Source organism: Cebidichthys violaceus, unplaced genomic scaffold, assembly GCF_023349555.1.
Source record: "Cebidichthys violaceus isolate CVI_PGR_0920_01 unplaced genomic scaffold, fCebVio1.0.p SCAF_7, whole genome shotgun sequence".
Taxonomy (NCBI): domain Eukaryota; kingdom Metazoa; phylum Chordata; class Actinopteri; order Perciformes; family Stichaeidae; genus Cebidichthys; species Cebidichthys violaceus.
The window spans coordinates 3306552-3324879 of record NW_027176927.1 but is presented as its reverse complement, the minus strand read 5'-3'; the positions used below and the strand labels follow the sequence as shown (position 1 = coordinate 3324879).

Below are 18328 nucleotides of genomic sequence, written 5' to 3'. Positions count from 1 at the left end.
AAACACATCAGATTAAGTTGTATTATCTGAGTTCTATATAGCTTCCTGTTATCCCATATCGCTATATAAAGATGTAATTACTTTTTTAATACTGTCAATAAACTTAAGTGGGAACTCAAAATGTCATAAAATGACAGATGCTGGACTTTGGGCCTGCTGTGAAGACACATTTATTGAATATATGCTTGAGCAGTGTATTTGATTGACAAGTTGCCGATAATGTCGCAGTCCCTGGGGTCATGACCGTGCAACGATTAGTTGGTGAGTCCGTTCACATGATCAAGACCTGTTTAGCTGAGGTTAAAGGCTGCATCGCTGTGTCCAGAGCTCTGCTGTAGCCTTGGAGGCCCACCTCAGTGCAGGCGGGAGCCGTCAGCTTTCCCTGCTGAATGAGATGGCACAGTTCATCCAGCATGGCTCTGAATGCCTTTCCATCTGAGGAGAGAGAGAGAGAGAGAGAGAGAGTCATTTCTCATTACAGTAATTTCAAGAGACTTATTTGATGAAAGAGTTGAAAAACGTCATGCTGACTCACCGCTCGAGTGATCTCTCTTCCACTGTGTGACCCAAAATCCCCGAACCTTCACGTCCTTGAAAATAAGAGCACTCTGGAAAGAAGAAGTTCAGTGAGCGTACTGAGAGAAAAGTGTGTCTGTGTAGTGAAATGTTACATGTAGGAGGTTTCATCTTACCACGGGGACAGTAACTGGCTGTTTGGCCATCCCTCCATACGTCACCATAGATCCTCCATACCTGGAATACGTAGGAATTATTGCATTTTATGATCCAGTTTTCTCGTCAGGGTAAGATATTAGACATCAAAGATCATTCAGCATCCTCACTGTAGATGACGGAGCAGCTCTGTTGCGCTCTTGCCTCCAACTCCATTCAGTGCCAGTTTAGGCTTCGAACAGGTCTTTAAAAAAAAAAAAAAAAAAAAAATGTTTTTTTTTAAAAAGAACCACATTTTTAAATTAAGTTTATTCATTACATATCTACACATGTTATTATCGTATCTTTGAAGTCTTCAGACCTTGAACAGTTCCTTCATCTCCGGCCGCCTCAGTGCCTCTTCTTTGATCACATGAGTTCCTCCCATGGCCTTCAGCCTATCACTGAGCTGTGTGAACTCTGGCCTTTGAAGGAAGAAACAATTAAGAAGTTCATGACAGTCGTAAATTCTAGCACACAAAAAAAAAAACCTCTGTTTCTGCTACCCTTGGACAAAAAAACCCATTATCTCACAGTCAGGTGGACTGATTACCTGGGTCAGCGATTAGGACGGAAAAGTTGAGTCTTCTGAAAACACTTGATAGTTCACCTGTCTCTGACGACGTTGATGGTGCTTATTCCCCTCGCAGCAGCAATCTGTATTACAGCCTGCCCAACTCCACTGTTGGCTGCATTCTGGATCACAGAATCACCTGCAAGGACCGTAGATTGAGCAAAACTGTCACATGATGGCTAAAAGTACTGCACAGCATGTCATGTTTTTAGAGATAACTTAGGCAGGAATACTCTATCCTCAAGTCTCCATTTAGATTGGTATGTTATCAGTACATGAAACGGGCGTGTTGTTCCCATCATGTGTCTACCAGCTTGCTTGTGGACTAATGGACATGCTTTGAAGGTGCATGATTCCTTAAAATGCAAGTTCACGCTGCAAATACCGGCTCATAAACCTGAACAAGGCAGTGGCTACGAAGGACTACTTCTGTCCTTACTTCACCTTTTCATTAGTACATTATTACTGAGAGTTTCCGCAACCAGGAAGTTGTTGGTTTCATTAACCAAGATGGTTAATAAAAAGGTAACCATAGTAAAATAAAGGGAGTCCTTTTATGTCTTCCCCTGTATTCCAGTGGCTTGTGGTTCTATGAAAGAAAACAATGTTATGACTATGTGCGTGGAAATGATTACCTGGCTTGAGATCTTCAAAGTCAGAGAGCATCCTGAAGGCAGTGCAGGGATTCACCCCCAGTGTGGCGGCAGACAACAAGGGAATGTCATTCGGCAGCGAGATGACATCGTCCTCTGCTAGCACGGCCACTGTCCTCCAGGTCCCTGCTCACACAAAGGCACAAAACTCTTAAGCAACCCTGTGGACTCATTCATGTAATACAAGCTTCTGTTGTTGTTTTTTTACCTAAACCAGCATCTTTTGGAATGACCCAGTCTCCTGTTTTGAGGGACGTCACCTGACCGCCGACTTCCACGATCTGGGCCACTCCCTCGTTGCCCCCGACCGCTGGGAGGTCAGGCAAGATAGCATAAGTACCTGAAGAAGAAAAAAATTAATACAAATAGTGTGTTTGGTTTCTTGGCTATCTTGGTAGAGCTGCTGCTTCCAAATGAAGTTACTGTGCTGCTGTTTGGTGCGGAGGTAACCGACAAACCAAGTACCTTGAATCATGTTGATGTCAGACGGGTTGATTGGAGCTGCCAGCATTTTAACCAGGACATCCTTTGCCCCTATTGGGGGCAGGTCTACATCTTCCAACCTGACAACCAAAAACATTCAAGTATACAAAAGCACATATAATCCATTTTTTGGGGGGTTTGGTGACGGCATTCTAAAGAATGAAATACAGCATATCAGGCTTAGTCGCATAGCACGACTGTGTCCACATACATCCATTGTGGTCCCTGGTGTTTATCAAGACGCGGACCGGTTTAGGCATGTCTGAGCAAAGAAAGACTGGAAACTAAAAACTGCTCATTTTAATCCTAAAAGACATATGGCATTATTTGTTTTTATAATTTTTCTAAACAGGCTTAGACACCCTAAAACATCGTTGTATCATCAATGCATTAGTATGTAAAACATTATATCATTATATTATAAATGATAATAAATTGATTCATAATGACAGTAGTTGCCTTAATCCACATGCTATTCAGGACATTTATAACAGCCATTTTGGCCACTGGGTAAAAAACAGCCACTACAATTTATGTTGTGACAAAACGTCAAGAACAAGCGGGTGTTGTTGTGCCCTCCGACGTAAGGGGGCAGTAGTGAGCCTGGTACGGTTTGGAACACATCACAATAAGGTGAAGAAGAAGTCGCACTTAAAGAAAACTTACTTAGACAAGCGACAAAAAGGTACAATTTATACTTCATCAGAAGCGTTTTTGAAAAGTATTTTTAAATTTTACAACAGAAAACACTTAAATCATTAAGCCTATAAGGTTACTTTGGCAAATGCACGTCTAGTTAAACCGTTAAACTAGACGATTTGCAGGATCGCAGGAAACGAATAAACTCTACGTGCATAAAGGCAGGCTTACTGAACGACTTTTGAAGGGTCTCCGTGTTTTCTGAACAGAAGAGCCTTGCTTGTTGTTAGTGCTGCAGGACCAGCTGAATGACTGAAGAGAGACGCGTTCTCCCAGCGCCTTGCACATTTTAAAAGAGCAGCAGCGTGGCTTCGTCTGCAGGCTGTCTGGCTTCTTAAACAGAGCGGCAGCCACATCTTTCAATTATGAAATAATAACCCAACTACTCAATAATATGTGCCATTTGAACTGTGCGTTTTACTAGCATTGCTGTTACTGCACGGCCATGTTGGATTTGAGGTTGTGTCATTGAACATATAAACAGAGTAGCGCCCCTGGTGGATGAACGCGGTAGTTCACTTCCTAAAGCCGTGACATGGTACACAGTACTTTGGGTTTCAGGGGGGTTACCAGGCAGAAAAAAAAGAGGAATTAATTATTTGCTGTGGTGTCTCACTTCATGTGTGCGGTGAGCCTTTTACTCAGAAGTTACTGACACAAAATGAGTCAGTTGAATATAGATAGTTACATTCCACCACTGTTGATTCCCCAAGTATAGTTGTGCAAATGCTGTGCTTATTTAGTCTAGGAAATGTTTCAAAATTGCCAGAATAATCAGAATCATGATTCCATCTTCATATGTATTGTTTAGTCAGAATAACCACCCAAAGGTATTCAATGTACAATTAATATCTTGATATGTTGGAGAAAAACAGCAATTTCTCACATTTGAGAAACTGTTGATTTTGTTGCTGAATAATAAATAATAAAGGACTTATTGTTGCGATTTACTTTCTGTAGATAACTAAAGTTCCAGCACTACACTATTGTACTTTTTACACCACTACATCTATTTGACAGTTATAGCTACTAGTTACCTTTTTTATTATTAAGCTGAGCTTATTTAGCTTAAACCGTGTACAAGATTAAAATCCTGGGTAACACTTTGTAATGAGGTCTTTTTTATGTTTACATGTTCTAATAAATAAACAGCTTTACTGATATGTATTAGAAATGCACTTAAGACGTTATAGATTAATCAAACTTAACATTTGGTAACATTTGTGTTGTAGTATAATATAATCCTTTTGATTTTGAATGATTTTCAGTTGCAATCTTAGTTTACAATATCTGTTCTAAGAGCAAGAAAAAACAGGCAAAAAGACACATGAATATTGACATATTTACTAGGAAATGGAGCAGATCTTAACATATAGAAACATAATCACTGTAATACTTTGAAAAGCCTACATGCTGCTCATCATTGAAAAGCTAGCCATTAAATCAAGATAAGATGACTCAAGATACATGTTTTATGGCAGTAAACATTGATACATTCATCGGTAATAAATGCAAACATTTTTTGGTAGTAGCTCTAGCCATTTATCTGATAATCTTTCTGGTTACCCTAATCTTATAAGATACACCACAAATGAAATGGCTGATGGTCACAAACAAAATACACCATGAAAAGCACACACAATGCAAACTGTGATGCAGAACGCTTTGATGTGCTTCAAATGTTGCCCTGAGCACATAATCGTACAAATCCTCGGATTTTCAAAGTATATCTGAGCCGTCGAACACCCGACAAACCGATCACAATAACACACCACTGAGGGGTCACAAAGGTTTGTTGCAATCAGAATGTCTCTCATGGACTCTAGTTCACAAATGATACTTTGAAAACATAACTAAGTACAGCAGAATATTGCAAACGTTACAATACAACACTTTCATTCAACCATTTATCTAAATAGTGGGTGTCAGAATCCAATTAATATGTTTGACAGATGACTTAGTGATGTCAGGGATTAATTCATTAGTTAATCACATAGATTAATAACAAAAGTCATCCACGTGTGTCCCTTTTTAAATGGAGAAAATGGAAAATGTTCATGTTAGAGGATATACTGGCACTACGACCATATGTGGTAAATTCAACATAAAAATACACAGAAAAGTAAACCATTCCATCTAATCAGAGCACTTACTTTAACAATCTTTCCGTCTTTTCACATCCTCAATTATCAATTTTTTTTTTCATCAATTCTTAAAATAAACACCATCTAACAGCAGAGTATGAAACAATATTTGAGTGTTAAATCATCCATGACACATTCTTTTTGTCTTAAGCATTGATAGTCTGAAACACCAAGTATCGGCCATGTGTTGAGATGAGACAACCCCGGATTATATACTACTAGCCCCAATCCCTTTAACAACATTCTACTACATCCCCATCTACAACGATTATAGAGGAAAGAAATACAACAATAGTGGAACATTTTCTTCAGATTATGTCATATCATGGCAAGTTATGTCAAAGAGGATAAACTATAAAGAACATCATCAAACTGGGTGCGTGAAGTTGACAAAGTATGGGAGTCAAAAAGTGTATGAATATCAATCACAATCATTTCACATCATTCGCATTCATTGCTTTTTCTTTGGCCATAATCTTAGTTTCTTTTCTTCCAAGTGAAAAAGAAACTGCTGAACTAAGACATTCCTAAACCCATTTTACTTTGGCATCTTTGTTCTACGCTTCACATCATGCGGATGAACACTCAGTCTCTACTTAGTCTTGTATAAACACTCCTCGACTCCTTCAATTCATTCTGAAGTATTCCCTGAGTTTTCAGATTGGCAATTCCTGAGATGAGCCTAAGAGTGGAGTTGAGTTTGTTTTTTTCCCTAACCAGCGACCGACTGTATGTGGTATATGAAAATCTAAAAAATAGAATATAAAACATGGAACGTATTCAAAAAGAGATTAAACTGAATATAAAAAAAGAATTAATGCATCTTACACATGATTAGTGCAGAGTAACATTGCATTGGGTTTGGCATAGATAGGAATAACAATGGGACTCTCTTACAAAAGGCTCATTGTTCATAAAAATAAATAAAAAAAACAAATTCATACAAGGCAAAGGAAAAACAAACTCACAGTTTACGTCAGTCCTCATAATCCTATGTACCTGTACAGTATGTACTGTATATTGTTGGTGTGTTGCAGTATTACTGTTACACTGCATTCATACGGCATTGAATTATTGTTCAGGACAATGACAGTGATTTATCAAGCACATATGTACAAATTATACGAGTACCTTGATGTTAAAAATGGGTTACCCAAATATATTCTCAAGTCATATATAGCTTTGAATTTGGCAGGTTTTTTTTATGTCTACTAGAACATTAATGGCTTCAACAGGAGCAGAGGGAGAAGCGGCAGCACTCTTTGATGAAAATAAATAAGTAGTATGATTTTTTTTTTAAAAAGGCTTTAGAATAATTTTATATATATTATTTGGGTGTAAAAGTCGTGTCAGCATCTCCTGTAAAACGGGAGTAAATGCTGATTAGCTAGCTAGTTCTACATGCTCCTCCGTGCAGGCTTGGTGTTCCTGAACTATTACCCTACTAAGGGTTATAGGGAGGTAATGTCTTAAATAACTACCTAGAAATGGATCACACTGGATATAAAACAAAAACACCAGCCTTCCCACTGGCAACATTATATCTAATTCTGCCTCATTTTTTATTCAAGTATCAAGAGGAGAGCTAGCTGGACCCCTCAGTAACTCAGTCCAGTTCAAGTATCTTATTACGTGTGATGATGTGTTGGGTTTAGTATCACATTGGTTGGAATTCTATCAAATCCAAGTTGAGGTGACTATAAAGCAGCAGTATTTCACTCAGCAGCCAATAGAATGAGAACATACTGTGGATGGAAAGTTGACTAAGCTCTCAGAAATGTTAAAGAGTAACTTAACAGAAGGCTGAAAAACTGTGTTTTGCCGCCCTCTGTGGTTGAGATTTAAGAGTGACTAAACCCAGTCTAATAATCTAGTTTTCCTTCACACCTAAATACAGCTGACCACATCCAGCTGGTGTGTGGTCAGAGGCTCAAGACATTTAAGTGGCCAGTATGCTCCAACAGAACACCCACAATTTCTATCATTTTCAAAACTGACGTACAACATCCTCAGGTGTGGATATGTTAAGCTACTCTTTAAAGCTAAGGTTGGAAATGTTGCAAAACATTTAATACTCCAACCGCATAATCCAGCCCAGTGTTGCCAACTCCACTTTCCAAATGAATGTAGCTAGCAGCACTAGCTCCAAAGGTGGCTAAATCTAGCAAGAAGGTCGCCACGTATGCATTACTGACCTGATCATCGTAAGCATGAACGTAAACAGCATACGTGGCTATCGTTAGCAACTTGTGGAAGACTCTGGTGACTAGCAATCAGAGCATGCAGGCAGGCCGTCCAATCATTACATTTAGGCTGAATGAAATGATTGGACGGGCGTATTAAAGTCCTGCGACAGCCATTGACAGCAGGACTTTTTCTTCTTTTTTTGTCAAATTCAATTTATTGATTGCTGTTGGTATGTTATGAGAATTTCAACAACTATAAGAAGAACAAAACCAACCCTGGCTTTAATGGATTCTATTAAAACTAATGGCAATGCTTTGTAAATACTGTAGTGCAACGAGGATTTGATTTAATCCCAACTCAAATCCCAATCTCCAAAACCATATTGTGAGAATATTTAGTTTACCATCAGCGGTTAGAATGACAGTTTTGGTAGCAGACCAAACACAAACCAATGAGATAGACCGTGCACCTTTAGACAGCCAGCAAAATGCTGGATGAAAATGAATTGACAAAAAAACTAAACAACTCTGACCAAAAGCTCAAAATAACTTCTGGTCTGACATTCATTTGGCCCCAGGAAAACTGGATGGTCAATTGCAATATTGGCAGATGCCAATACATGGCCTATAGCTATACCCTAAAACCCGTCCCATGTGTTTTCCCGAACCCTCCCCTTCCCCATGCAATATACAAACTAACATTCATTACAGAGGTACCCACTGTCTCGTCTCTGTTGGATGTTGAGGTGTAACAGTCAGAAGGGAGACTAAATGGTAAGGCAGCAAAAGTGTAACTCTATCCTAAACACACTAACTGAATATTTCACAAAAACAGAAGAGGTATTATGCCCACAGGAGAGGCACGGTATCACATTAAAGAAAAAAAAAACAGATTCTACAAAAACTCATCATCAAGATAACCCGTTATTTGGCATTGCTCACTACAATCCTAAACCCCTCGAGCAACAGCAGTGATTTGAACATTTAGAAAAGCGTCCTGAGTGCAATAATACAGCAGTATTCCTGAGTGTGTTACACCAACTGAAAAACGACAACAAAAAAACATCAGCAACATTCTTCATCAGCAATTTTTTTTTTTTTAACCTGAGGTAGTTCCAAAAGCAGCTTCAACGGGTGGTAGGGGATCCATGTGTCCCGTCTCTCCATCAAAGCAGTTTGATTGGCCTCTGTGCTTCCCCTGCGTCAGTGGTGCCCAAATTTCTCGCTTAATCGGTGGTCTCGGGAGGCGGCGCCGCATGGCTCTGCTCCTCGTCTCCTTTCAGTGGGGACGGTTTTCCCTGAGAACCCGGTGAGGACTGTTGTGCTTTGATTGGGCAGTTGGCGACCATGTGGTCGATGCTCTGGCAGAAATGGCACTTCTTGGGCTGGGGTGGTAACTTGCACTCTTTGGCGTGGTGGTCCAGGCCTCCGCAGTTGTAGCACCTACAAGGGCAGAGAGTATTTCGTCTCATGTATTGTGTGCTCGAACATGCAATAACCGGCGTATTTACACATCCAACAGAGCAACTTTATTACTGATTTGGAGCTGGGATGTTTCTGGCCACCTGGCAAAGTCCAATATTCATGCATTTTTTATCTCTTATTGGGAAATGTCTCTTATAGCTGCTAAATACATCACCAGGATTTTTTTCATTCTGCGCACATACTCCTTCACCTTCATTATAAAATCCCAAATCCAAAGATTGATTTCAAAACGTTAACCACTGGATGCAAGACGTGTCCTAAGCCCTATGTCACATGGCATATTATACCCCGATTGGCTTCCAAACGTTTTGTGATGTCACAACATTTTGCTTGTACGTGCATCTTAAACGCAGATTTAAGGTAAACCACAAAGGAAATGGTTCATCCTTCAGCAGATTAATGTGAAAACACCCTTCTAGTGTAAAACTGTGCATATACATTCGTTATTGGTACATTGGAAGTACCGATAACCAAAGCCCATGTTTGAGTGAAGGGGCATTTTAAGTTGCACCTGTTTTCCACTAGATGGAAACGTTTCACCTGGAATGACTTGAGTTTGCATTTGGTCATACATCTTGAAAGGGCATTTTAGGTCACAGCACATTGCTCTGTGGAGGAGCACACTGGGTCAGAACATCTAACAACACGTCATGGTTTCTGAGATGTTTTAAAATCACCACTGAAATTCATGAAATCTTGGCCAAGAAGTTTTTGGAAGATTTTACTGTTAAAGCGGACTACTACTAATTTGCAAGAATTAAAGGCGCATCATACAAGGTTGGGAGCATTTCATTTGCCTCAGCTCTCCACATGGTTACGGCTGGGCTAGTGTCTCGTAGCCAACGGTGCTAATAGCACTAACGGTACAAACTATATGGCAAAGTGCCGACATAGCTAACAATGTTTATCTGAGGGTGAACCAGTGGATGAGTGATACGCTTGTGCGACACCGTGAGCTCGCCAGTGGGGTTCACTCACATGCACTAAAGGCACGAGCTGCCGGCCTGGCTTAGTCAACAAAGCAAGGCAAAACTCAGACGACAATGTAGCAAATAGTTGTTTGCTGCTGTATTTAGGCTCTGAATCCAATATTTTACACCCTTAACTGGCATGGCTCATAGTTTTTTCATGGACCTGGTATTGATACCATGACTCATTATCTCGAAGTATCGAGAACAGCTTGTCCTATTTGTCAGTTTTTCACTGCCAAACCCCCCCCCCCACCCTGTTGGACTCTATTGTGTCAAAGTAAGACATCCGTTTCATCCGCCTTTGAACTTTAGAAATGGACACCATGAGGGGTCAGCGGGAGCCATCGCGGGCGCCATCGGGCCACCTCGGTTTGAACACAATCTATAGAATGGCCACGCGCTCAGGGGCGGAAGACAGATGGGTGGTGGGCGTGAGGCGGTCACTCTGTGCCACTGCGGACCCCCTGCCACCATTGTAGCAGCAGATGACGTTTGCACGAGGGCGCCTGCCGAGGGGTCAGTGTGGCCGTTGGGGGCGGTGTCAAGGTCTATACCGTCACAGCGCAGGAGCTCTCCGCATCAGCATCCATCAGGAGGCAAGTGGAGGGAAAGGGAAGTGGTCCCTTTGTCTGAAAAAGCTGCAGCAATGACCTCTGAACCTTGCCCTCCCCGCCCTCTCCTCAGTTCTCTAACCCCCCCATCCCATCCCAGCCCAGCCCTCTTGCATTTACTCATACACTGTTGCCATGACAACAGTGACCTTTCACCCCTTTGCCCGGGCTCCTACATCTGTTATCAATTAAATGGACAGAAGATTTTTTCCCCACCCTCAGTCAAATATTATATATACACACACACACACACACACACACACACACACACACACACACACACACACACAGACTCACAAAGGTGGTCTATAAAATATAGACTTAAAAGACAGCTGTCCACACAAACTAGAATGTACTTTTTACTCTTGCCCCAATGATATCTGACCATTGGTTATGATCAATCAATCCTACGTGAACCAATGAAACACCATCCAGTTGCATTATGAAATACGCTAGAGGGGTACGATATCTTACCCATGGATCAGTGTGGTCAAGGGAGAGTTATTGAGCCACCGCGGGGCCTCCCAGGACTCTTTGGGGCCGTAATGATCTCTGTTCTCACACTGACTACTCTCTGGCTCTAATCACAACTGACAGGGGGGTGAAGTTGATACACCTCTAACCCTGTCCTTTATTGATATTCAAAGAATGACCCAAAAATCGAGCCCCTGTTGGCTCCTCTTTTCTTTCACTTGGAGGCCTTCGCAAGGAACCCTCAAATCTTCAGGAGAAATTGAATGAATGACGATATATTTGTAGATTTTTAGACTTTTGTAACTTTCTCAGGTGCTGAACTCATGAAGGGGTCGTGTAACGGTTCAGATCAAACGAAAATATAAAACTTCCTTTTCAGTAATGAGGAATGACCATGACATACAGTTGGTAAAATTCCTCATTCCCGAAAGAGAAAGTGCTACAATTACCAACAAGACCTAGATGAATGTTTAGGTTATTTAAATCCTGATTGGTTTAATAGTTTCAAATCACATTGATGGTTTTAGGAAGGTTTAGGAAGAGAGGGAGTCAGTGGGCGTGAATTCACCAGGGGCCAGCAGATTTAAACAGTTATTGATCCAGGTCACACGTCAAGCCTGCTGGTGTGACCCTTGCTTGGGCTGGAGGTGGGGGTTGGGGATGAGGAACAGGAAGGAAAATGGGGAGAAACTAAAACGCCATTGTATATCTGATCCAACCTGGACCCAACAATGACTTGTGGACTTCTGAGAAGTGAAGCCTCTGAGGGTCTCAAATATAAAAGCACATTTTTAGATAAACTGCAATATGCTTCTTTACAGGTTTAGAAAGCTGCACTGCCGGCATTCATTTAATCTCTTTCCCAGTTCATCCCCCTGCTTACCTGTCTCCTTTTGAACGTCGCTTCTGGACCTTCTTGCCTTTGGGTCTCCTCTCACTGCCCACACAGTGGATGCCACCCGGTCCAGTAACTCTCTGCGACTCGAGGCCCTTTGACGACTTCTTGAAGGTAAACTCGACTGCCTCGCCCTCCTTCAGGCTGCGGAAGCCCTCCATGTGCAACTTGCTCTGAAAAAGGTAACACAGGAAGAGGATTCAGCATCAAATATATTGTCTATATTGTCCAGCTATGTGGTGACTTTGTCAAAGAAAATACGAGTCAAATATCTTTTTTCCATCATAGAAATATATATATATATATATATATATATATATATATATATATATATATATATATATATATAGTGATAACCTGCTATATTATATGACCAGTTTCCAAATCACCTCCACATTGGCCCTTGAGGAGAACAACCCCCACCCATTCTTCACTGTGTGATATCATCAGAGCCTGATAGGACTTATCAGGTATTTAAGGTGATGATTACCTTGATAAAACAAACAAGCACTACAAAGCTTGCTGTTCCCCACTTTACAGATCAGTTTGTACAAATACTGCCCTGCCTAAAAAGGCCCCGTTGTCTTAATGCTGCTTTGTCTTTTTTTTGTGCTGTGTTTGAGTGGTAAACCTGACAAGGATAACCTTCAACCCATCCCCCCCCACACCCTACGGAGGAACAGCATTCCACACTGCTGCCCCCACCCCATCCCTCTTCCCACCCACATCACAAAGCTCCACTAACACACTGACCACCACCACTAACCCTAAACTGCAGGATGCAGGGGTTAGTGCTACGGTTGGGGGTGGGGTGAGAAGGCAGCGTGGCTTCTCTGGGAGGTTGGGGGTCAGGGGGACATTCCTTGGATAGTTGTTTGGCAGAAAGACACGAGAGATAAAAGTTGAGGGACAGCACAAATGATTGATATCTGTCCCTGATATCAGTGCTTGAATCTTGTATTTGTGAAAGAAACATGTCTGGTGAGCAGCAACATTGGAGCGGCGCGTAATCAACAAGAGAAACGGTTTGAATAGGTTTGAGAGTAAAAACTCATTTAGCTACATGTTCACCTGAAGTGACCTTTGAAGTTCTTCTACTAGTCTCGCCAGAAACATTTCCGATTCCAAAAAGAAGAGAAGAGTGATGAAGGGAAGGTGTGGAGCAGCTTTGGCTAACACAACATGGGAAACCCCTCTCTAAAATTCCCTCGGTGTGAGATGTCACAACTAGAACAGACTGTTGACATAAGAAGAAAGATCCACGATGAAGCAGGTTTGTTTTGATAGACATTAATCCCATTTTCTTTTTGAGAGTCCTCAAACCACACGGTTTATTGTCTGGGGTCTGCTTCAGACCAAATCCAAAATGATCAGTTAAAGCATACAATAGTTTAATGAGCTGGGAATTAGCGTTGTCTTCTGCCTTTAGAAAAGAAAAAAAAAACAAGCACCATCTTCTCTAATCCGACAACTCACAATTGAGCATCTGCTGCATGATCAACACAACTGGTGAGTCATGACATCGGAGGGGCAATATGGACGTCGGCAGAGTCCCATCAGGCCTCTCTGCCCTGGTGACCGTTAACCCACTTCCTCTTCCATGTGTGACCTTCCCCACCCCCCAAAACGGACCCTGACCAGCCACATCAGGTTATCCACACGCAGATACAGGTACAGATCAGGGTGGGGCCTTTTTACCCTTAAGGATCTAATGTGTGTGTGTGTGTGTGTGTGTGTGTGTGTGTGTGTGGGGGGGGGGGGGGGGGCATTATGAGTACTGTAAACTCTGTCCAGAATGTGTCTGGAAGCCAAGTGAGGCAGAGAAAGACATCAGAGCAACGAGGAACAATAGCAGGACTACTGCTGAGACAAAGAGGGGCTCGGTCACGGCCGAGGGGTGCTTCATTCGGATGCATGGCTCTTTTGTCCACCTGCACAAAGGCCAGTGGAGCCTGGGAGTTAATTTGACACGCAGCCACTAATTTTAGGGCTGAGGCCTTTTACGTCGCCATAACCCCTATACATCCATCATTGACACGCGTGTCTCTTCCATTTCTACTGACAGAGAGGGAAGTAAGTCATTGGTTACGCATTTCTAGTGGATAAATTGAAAGCACGCGCGGTTGTTTCTTCAGTTAAGCAGTGAGCATTTTCTCTCTCAATTTGAGCTTCCTGGAGTATCTGCAGCAACAATCAACTGGCTCTCATGACAGAGATACAAGACTTTTTCTAAGATGCATTTAATGGCAGTTTATTTTATACTTTAAAATAAATCGCACATTAAACCGCACATTCATCTGCATTTTCTTTTTGAATCTGTAACCATTGGAGCGCCGAACTGCAAATTTCTAACCCCACTTCAACTCATGTTTTGGTTTGCATTATGATGAATCAGTCAGCAACTTCCTGTGTATAGTCAAACAATAATTCAGTTACAACGGCTGCACGGCACAATGAAATCTCTCTATGCATCATCATGGAGCAAGAATGACTTAAGAAAAACAGAATCAAGTGAGTTGGACAACTGGCTTCAACAAAGTTGGGAACATGCAAGCGTATGGGGATAAAATGGAAATAAACTTATTTAAATACTTAAATTTCATCTCTACCAATAAATCCATAAAAAGGGGAATTCGGTAGACAAAAGTCTCCACAGCATGAGGCCTCTGGAGAGCAGTAGCATGGTGTGGATAACATTTACCTAAAATAAAACCCTGAGAACTCCTTTCCTCTTTAAAGCCAACAGTGACACACACACACACACACACACACACACACACACACACACACACACACACACACACACACACACACACACACACACAGAGAGAGAGGGGGTTGAGCAGACAGCAAAGAGCCTTTAATCATTTTATGACAGGAACCTTGAGGTGATGGGCAGCTAGTGGGGACTCCTCACATTCACATGCTAAGCCTTTATCTTATCAGACAGCAATGGAGGCGCTCCCTCTCATGAGAAGTAGGAGGGAAATGCCCCCCACCCCCTCCTCCCCACACCTCTTTACCACCCACTCCACTCCACTATGTAAGAAGGTAAATGGTTTTAACTGAGGAGAATTGTAAAGTTCTCCTTTATCTCTTCAGACTGAGAAACAATCAAACCTCAAGTGAAGGAGGGAAAAAGTAGAAGAACTGCCCCAACCATAAAACTACAGTTACATTTTCGCACCTAAATAGCAGTGATGAGATTATGCTGTTTTAAGCCTAGTGGGGGAAAAAAAAGGCAAAATCATGAATGTTGTCTGACATGGGTATGTTAAAAGCATACTTTAACCTTAAAAATAAGGGATCAGTAATCCTTATTTAGATGGTTTGTCTTATTTACAGAGATCAAATAATGTAAAGCTTCCACTGCAACAGATGCAACGATAAATGTAAAATCCACTCATCATATTCCAAACAAAAACTAAAGGGAACAATCTTCGACTGTACAAACCGCTTCAATTAAGCGACACAGCGTTTCCTCCTCAAGAATCAGTTTGGCGGTGATCTGTACTCGTATAAGTATTGAGGCCAGACTATTTAAGTCTAAGCTCTGACCACACTTGTATTTCCCCATCACATTATATCAGTGTCCCTCTTTAAAAAAAACCACGAGGGAGGCCCTCAGCTCTCTGGCTGCAACACTTGGTCCCCTGAGGGAGAAACAGCCACCACACTGCGGGGGGAAAAAAGCGCCCATCTAACCCTGTTAAACATATCTCATATCATTTTAACTTTTTGAATTAAACATATTGAAACTCCTGGTAAGACCGTTTTAAGTTGTGTTGCTTTCTACTCTTTATATCGGTGTTTTTATTCGGGTAATCTTTTAACTTTGACGAATGAGTCATTGCTGACTATATAGTTTCGAGAAAAAAAAATCCGAAACTTAATTAAGCTGTATTGGAAACAGGTGGGGTGGTCTCACTTCTGCTGGCAAATAAACTCCACTTGATTTAGGATTCAGCACAAACAGCGTCGATACTTTTCTTAGCAGCGTTTGAAACGTTACACCAGCGTTGGGTTTCCCGCACATTGATAGTCATACCTGATGGACAAACACGTCGACCGGTTCGTCCAGTGGCACTCCCTCTCGGTTGGTCATGGACAGGAACCCGAAGCCCATGCGGACGTTGAACCATTTGCAGATGCCGACCCCGTGGAAGGACTGTGAATCCTCCTCGGTGCTCGGTCCCTCATCCTCCTCGGTCTTACACACTCCTGCAATGAAATGTGTATGATTTATAAATAAAAAAAATCTGTAAACCTACAAAATGGTGTAACACCGTTGACTTTTGAAAAAAAAAAGCACGAACTGTATCCTAAAATAAGGGGCCCAACATTTCAACAACGTATAAAAACCGAAAACTTTCCCCCTTTCTCTCGCGTGGCTGCATCACCAATCAATAAGAATCGATGAACCGAGTAACAAGCTGAGGCGGCTTAATTTCCTATAAGCAACTGAACGACACACGACCTTCTTTCTCAAGGAATATGCCACAACTTTCCCCAAAATAAGTGATCTTGAGGGGTTTGCGTGACATCAGAATCTCTGAAGAGCTTTTAAAGCACTGATAAGACACACGGACCGCACATCACGTGTGGGAACAATGCCTTGAAAGGTTCCACTGCTATCAGATACACAGTCACACACCAGAACAAAAAAAAACCTTAATTAACCCATACATTTAAAAAAGCAAAATGCTGTTAATTAGGGTTACTCAACCTGGGAATTCCTGGTTAGAAACGGAGCCCATGTCTTCAGTTCTGCCTTGAGTCAAAATTAGCACCCCCGCTACAGTATCCTGTGTTTAGCCCTCAAACTGGGTAATCCTCACAGATTGCCACTTTCAAGCAAAATGCTGTGAAACGCAGATACTGCGCAGCGAGAGGGAAAGCGGGAGAGGGAGGTAAACAAAAGGGGGCTGGCAACCTATTCCCTCTAAACAATGAGGGGTGGAGGGGGTGGGGGTCACCGGGCAGTGTTTTTGATGAAGAACCCCCCCTCTCTCTCTCAAAGAAAAAAAAACAACAACTCTGAAACAACGCCAGAAGAAATAACTCCCACAAAAAGCTCCCAACATACCTTCTGCCATGTTTGTGGGCCAGTTTACTCCCAGTGTCTTTCTTTCTGTCCTGAAACGCGTTTTTCTCCCCCCTCTCTCTCTCTCGCTCTCTCTCTCTCTCTGAATCCCTCTCTCTCTCCTGCAGTGGTCAGCTCTGTTGGTCAATACAAATGACCATTTCTCATCCAACGAACCCCCCACACACTCTCGGTCACGTCCACGTGATTCACAATTATACAGTCCCCAAGGATAGATGGATTGCATATTGTGTAATAGGGCTCAAATGTGGAGAGTGACCAATCACTTCTAGCGACACGTCCTCGTGACATTATTATGGCCTTTCTTTTTTATCTAGATTTATATGAAACTCACAGTAAGTTGATAAGTTAGGTGATTTATATAGTTTACAATTGCAGTCATTTTGCACATTAATACTTGCTTGTATATGCCTTTTTTAATGCAGGACAGGGCATGTTAATGTAAAAACATGAAACCTGTTTTTATTCAGTTTCTCAATCAATATTCTTGAATCAAGACGAAAATAGGCCAAATGGAAAAAAACATCATTTAAAATGTGATCTATATGCATGCAGTAGGCTCCATGCACCCAAGGTGGGAGGGAGGAAATAAAACTAGTGGAGTCTTTTTTTTTGAAACACCCAGGTTTTTTAAAAGTCAGTTTGGGTTTAATATATGTGTTTTTAATCAGTGTAGACTATGCTTTTATAAGACAATAGCAACATTTACTTTATTGTACACCATGTCATCTCGCATATCGTCTCGTTGTGAGTGCTTTCGTTCCTTTGCGATCAGTCCGTTGGTTAGCGGCTGTCCCAACATGCCAAAGAAAGGTTTGTGATGTTAATCCAGATGAAACATGGAGAGAGGGGCGGGGGGGGGGAAACAGCTAAACTGACTCAAACAACAAAGGAGGAGAGTTTAAAATATAGAAGTAAATAAATAACAAATTAAAAATGCAGAACAGATTTAAAAAAACACGACTCAAGGTGGCAACAAGTAAACAAGCCAAGCTGGTCAAACGAATTCATGGATCGATAGTGATTGATTACATCATGTTTAGACGTTGACTCGTGTCCTTGTGGAGTGATGGATGAATCAAAGGAAAGCGATCTTTTTACCAAGCTAGTGAGAGAGTCCAGCTCCGAAATAATCAAAAGATGACTAAATTAATGATTGTACAATGAATAAATGAATGAATGAAAACGAAATACAAACAATAAAAAAGCTAATATTAAAAATTAAAATAAAGACAGAAAATAACGAATATAGATTATATAGAAAGAATAAAGATATTTTTTAAAAAGTGAATGTGTTCAGAATATATTAATTATATTGTAATAATTAGAACATTTCCT

General features: G+C 41.4%; 2 protein-coding genes across 2 annotated transcripts; both read right to left on the bottom strand.

Moving 5' to 3' along the window:
- Window positions 1-152: 152 nt before the first annotated feature.
- On the bottom strand, window positions 153-3584 carry mecr (mitochondrial trans-2-enoyl-CoA reductase). Its single transcript, XM_068735532.1, has 10 exons — window positions 3292-3584; window positions 2404-2501; window positions 2147-2278; window positions 1921-2064; window positions 1322-1424; window positions 1034-1136; window positions 843-916; window positions 693-753; window positions 536-608; window positions 153-435 (listed from the first exon to the last, which is right to left on the bottom strand). The coding sequence occupies exons 1-10, from the start codon at window positions 3474-3476 to the stop codon at window positions 272-274; spliced, it is 1137 nt and encodes a 378-aa protein (XP_068591633.1). The 5' UTR covers window positions 3477-3584; the 3' UTR covers window positions 153-271.
- A 4794-nt stretch (window positions 3585-8378) lies between these two features.
- On the bottom strand, window positions 8379-16982 carry lin28aa (lin-28 homolog Aa). Its single transcript, XM_068735968.1, has 4 exons — window positions 16973-16982; window positions 15935-16107; window positions 11875-12059; window positions 8379-8893 (listed from the first exon to the last, which is right to left on the bottom strand). The coding sequence occupies exons 1-4, from the start codon at window positions 16980-16982 to the stop codon at window positions 8677-8679; spliced, it is 585 nt and encodes a 194-aa protein (XP_068592069.1). The 3' UTR covers window positions 8379-8676.
- Window positions 16983-18328: the final 1346 nt, after the last annotated feature.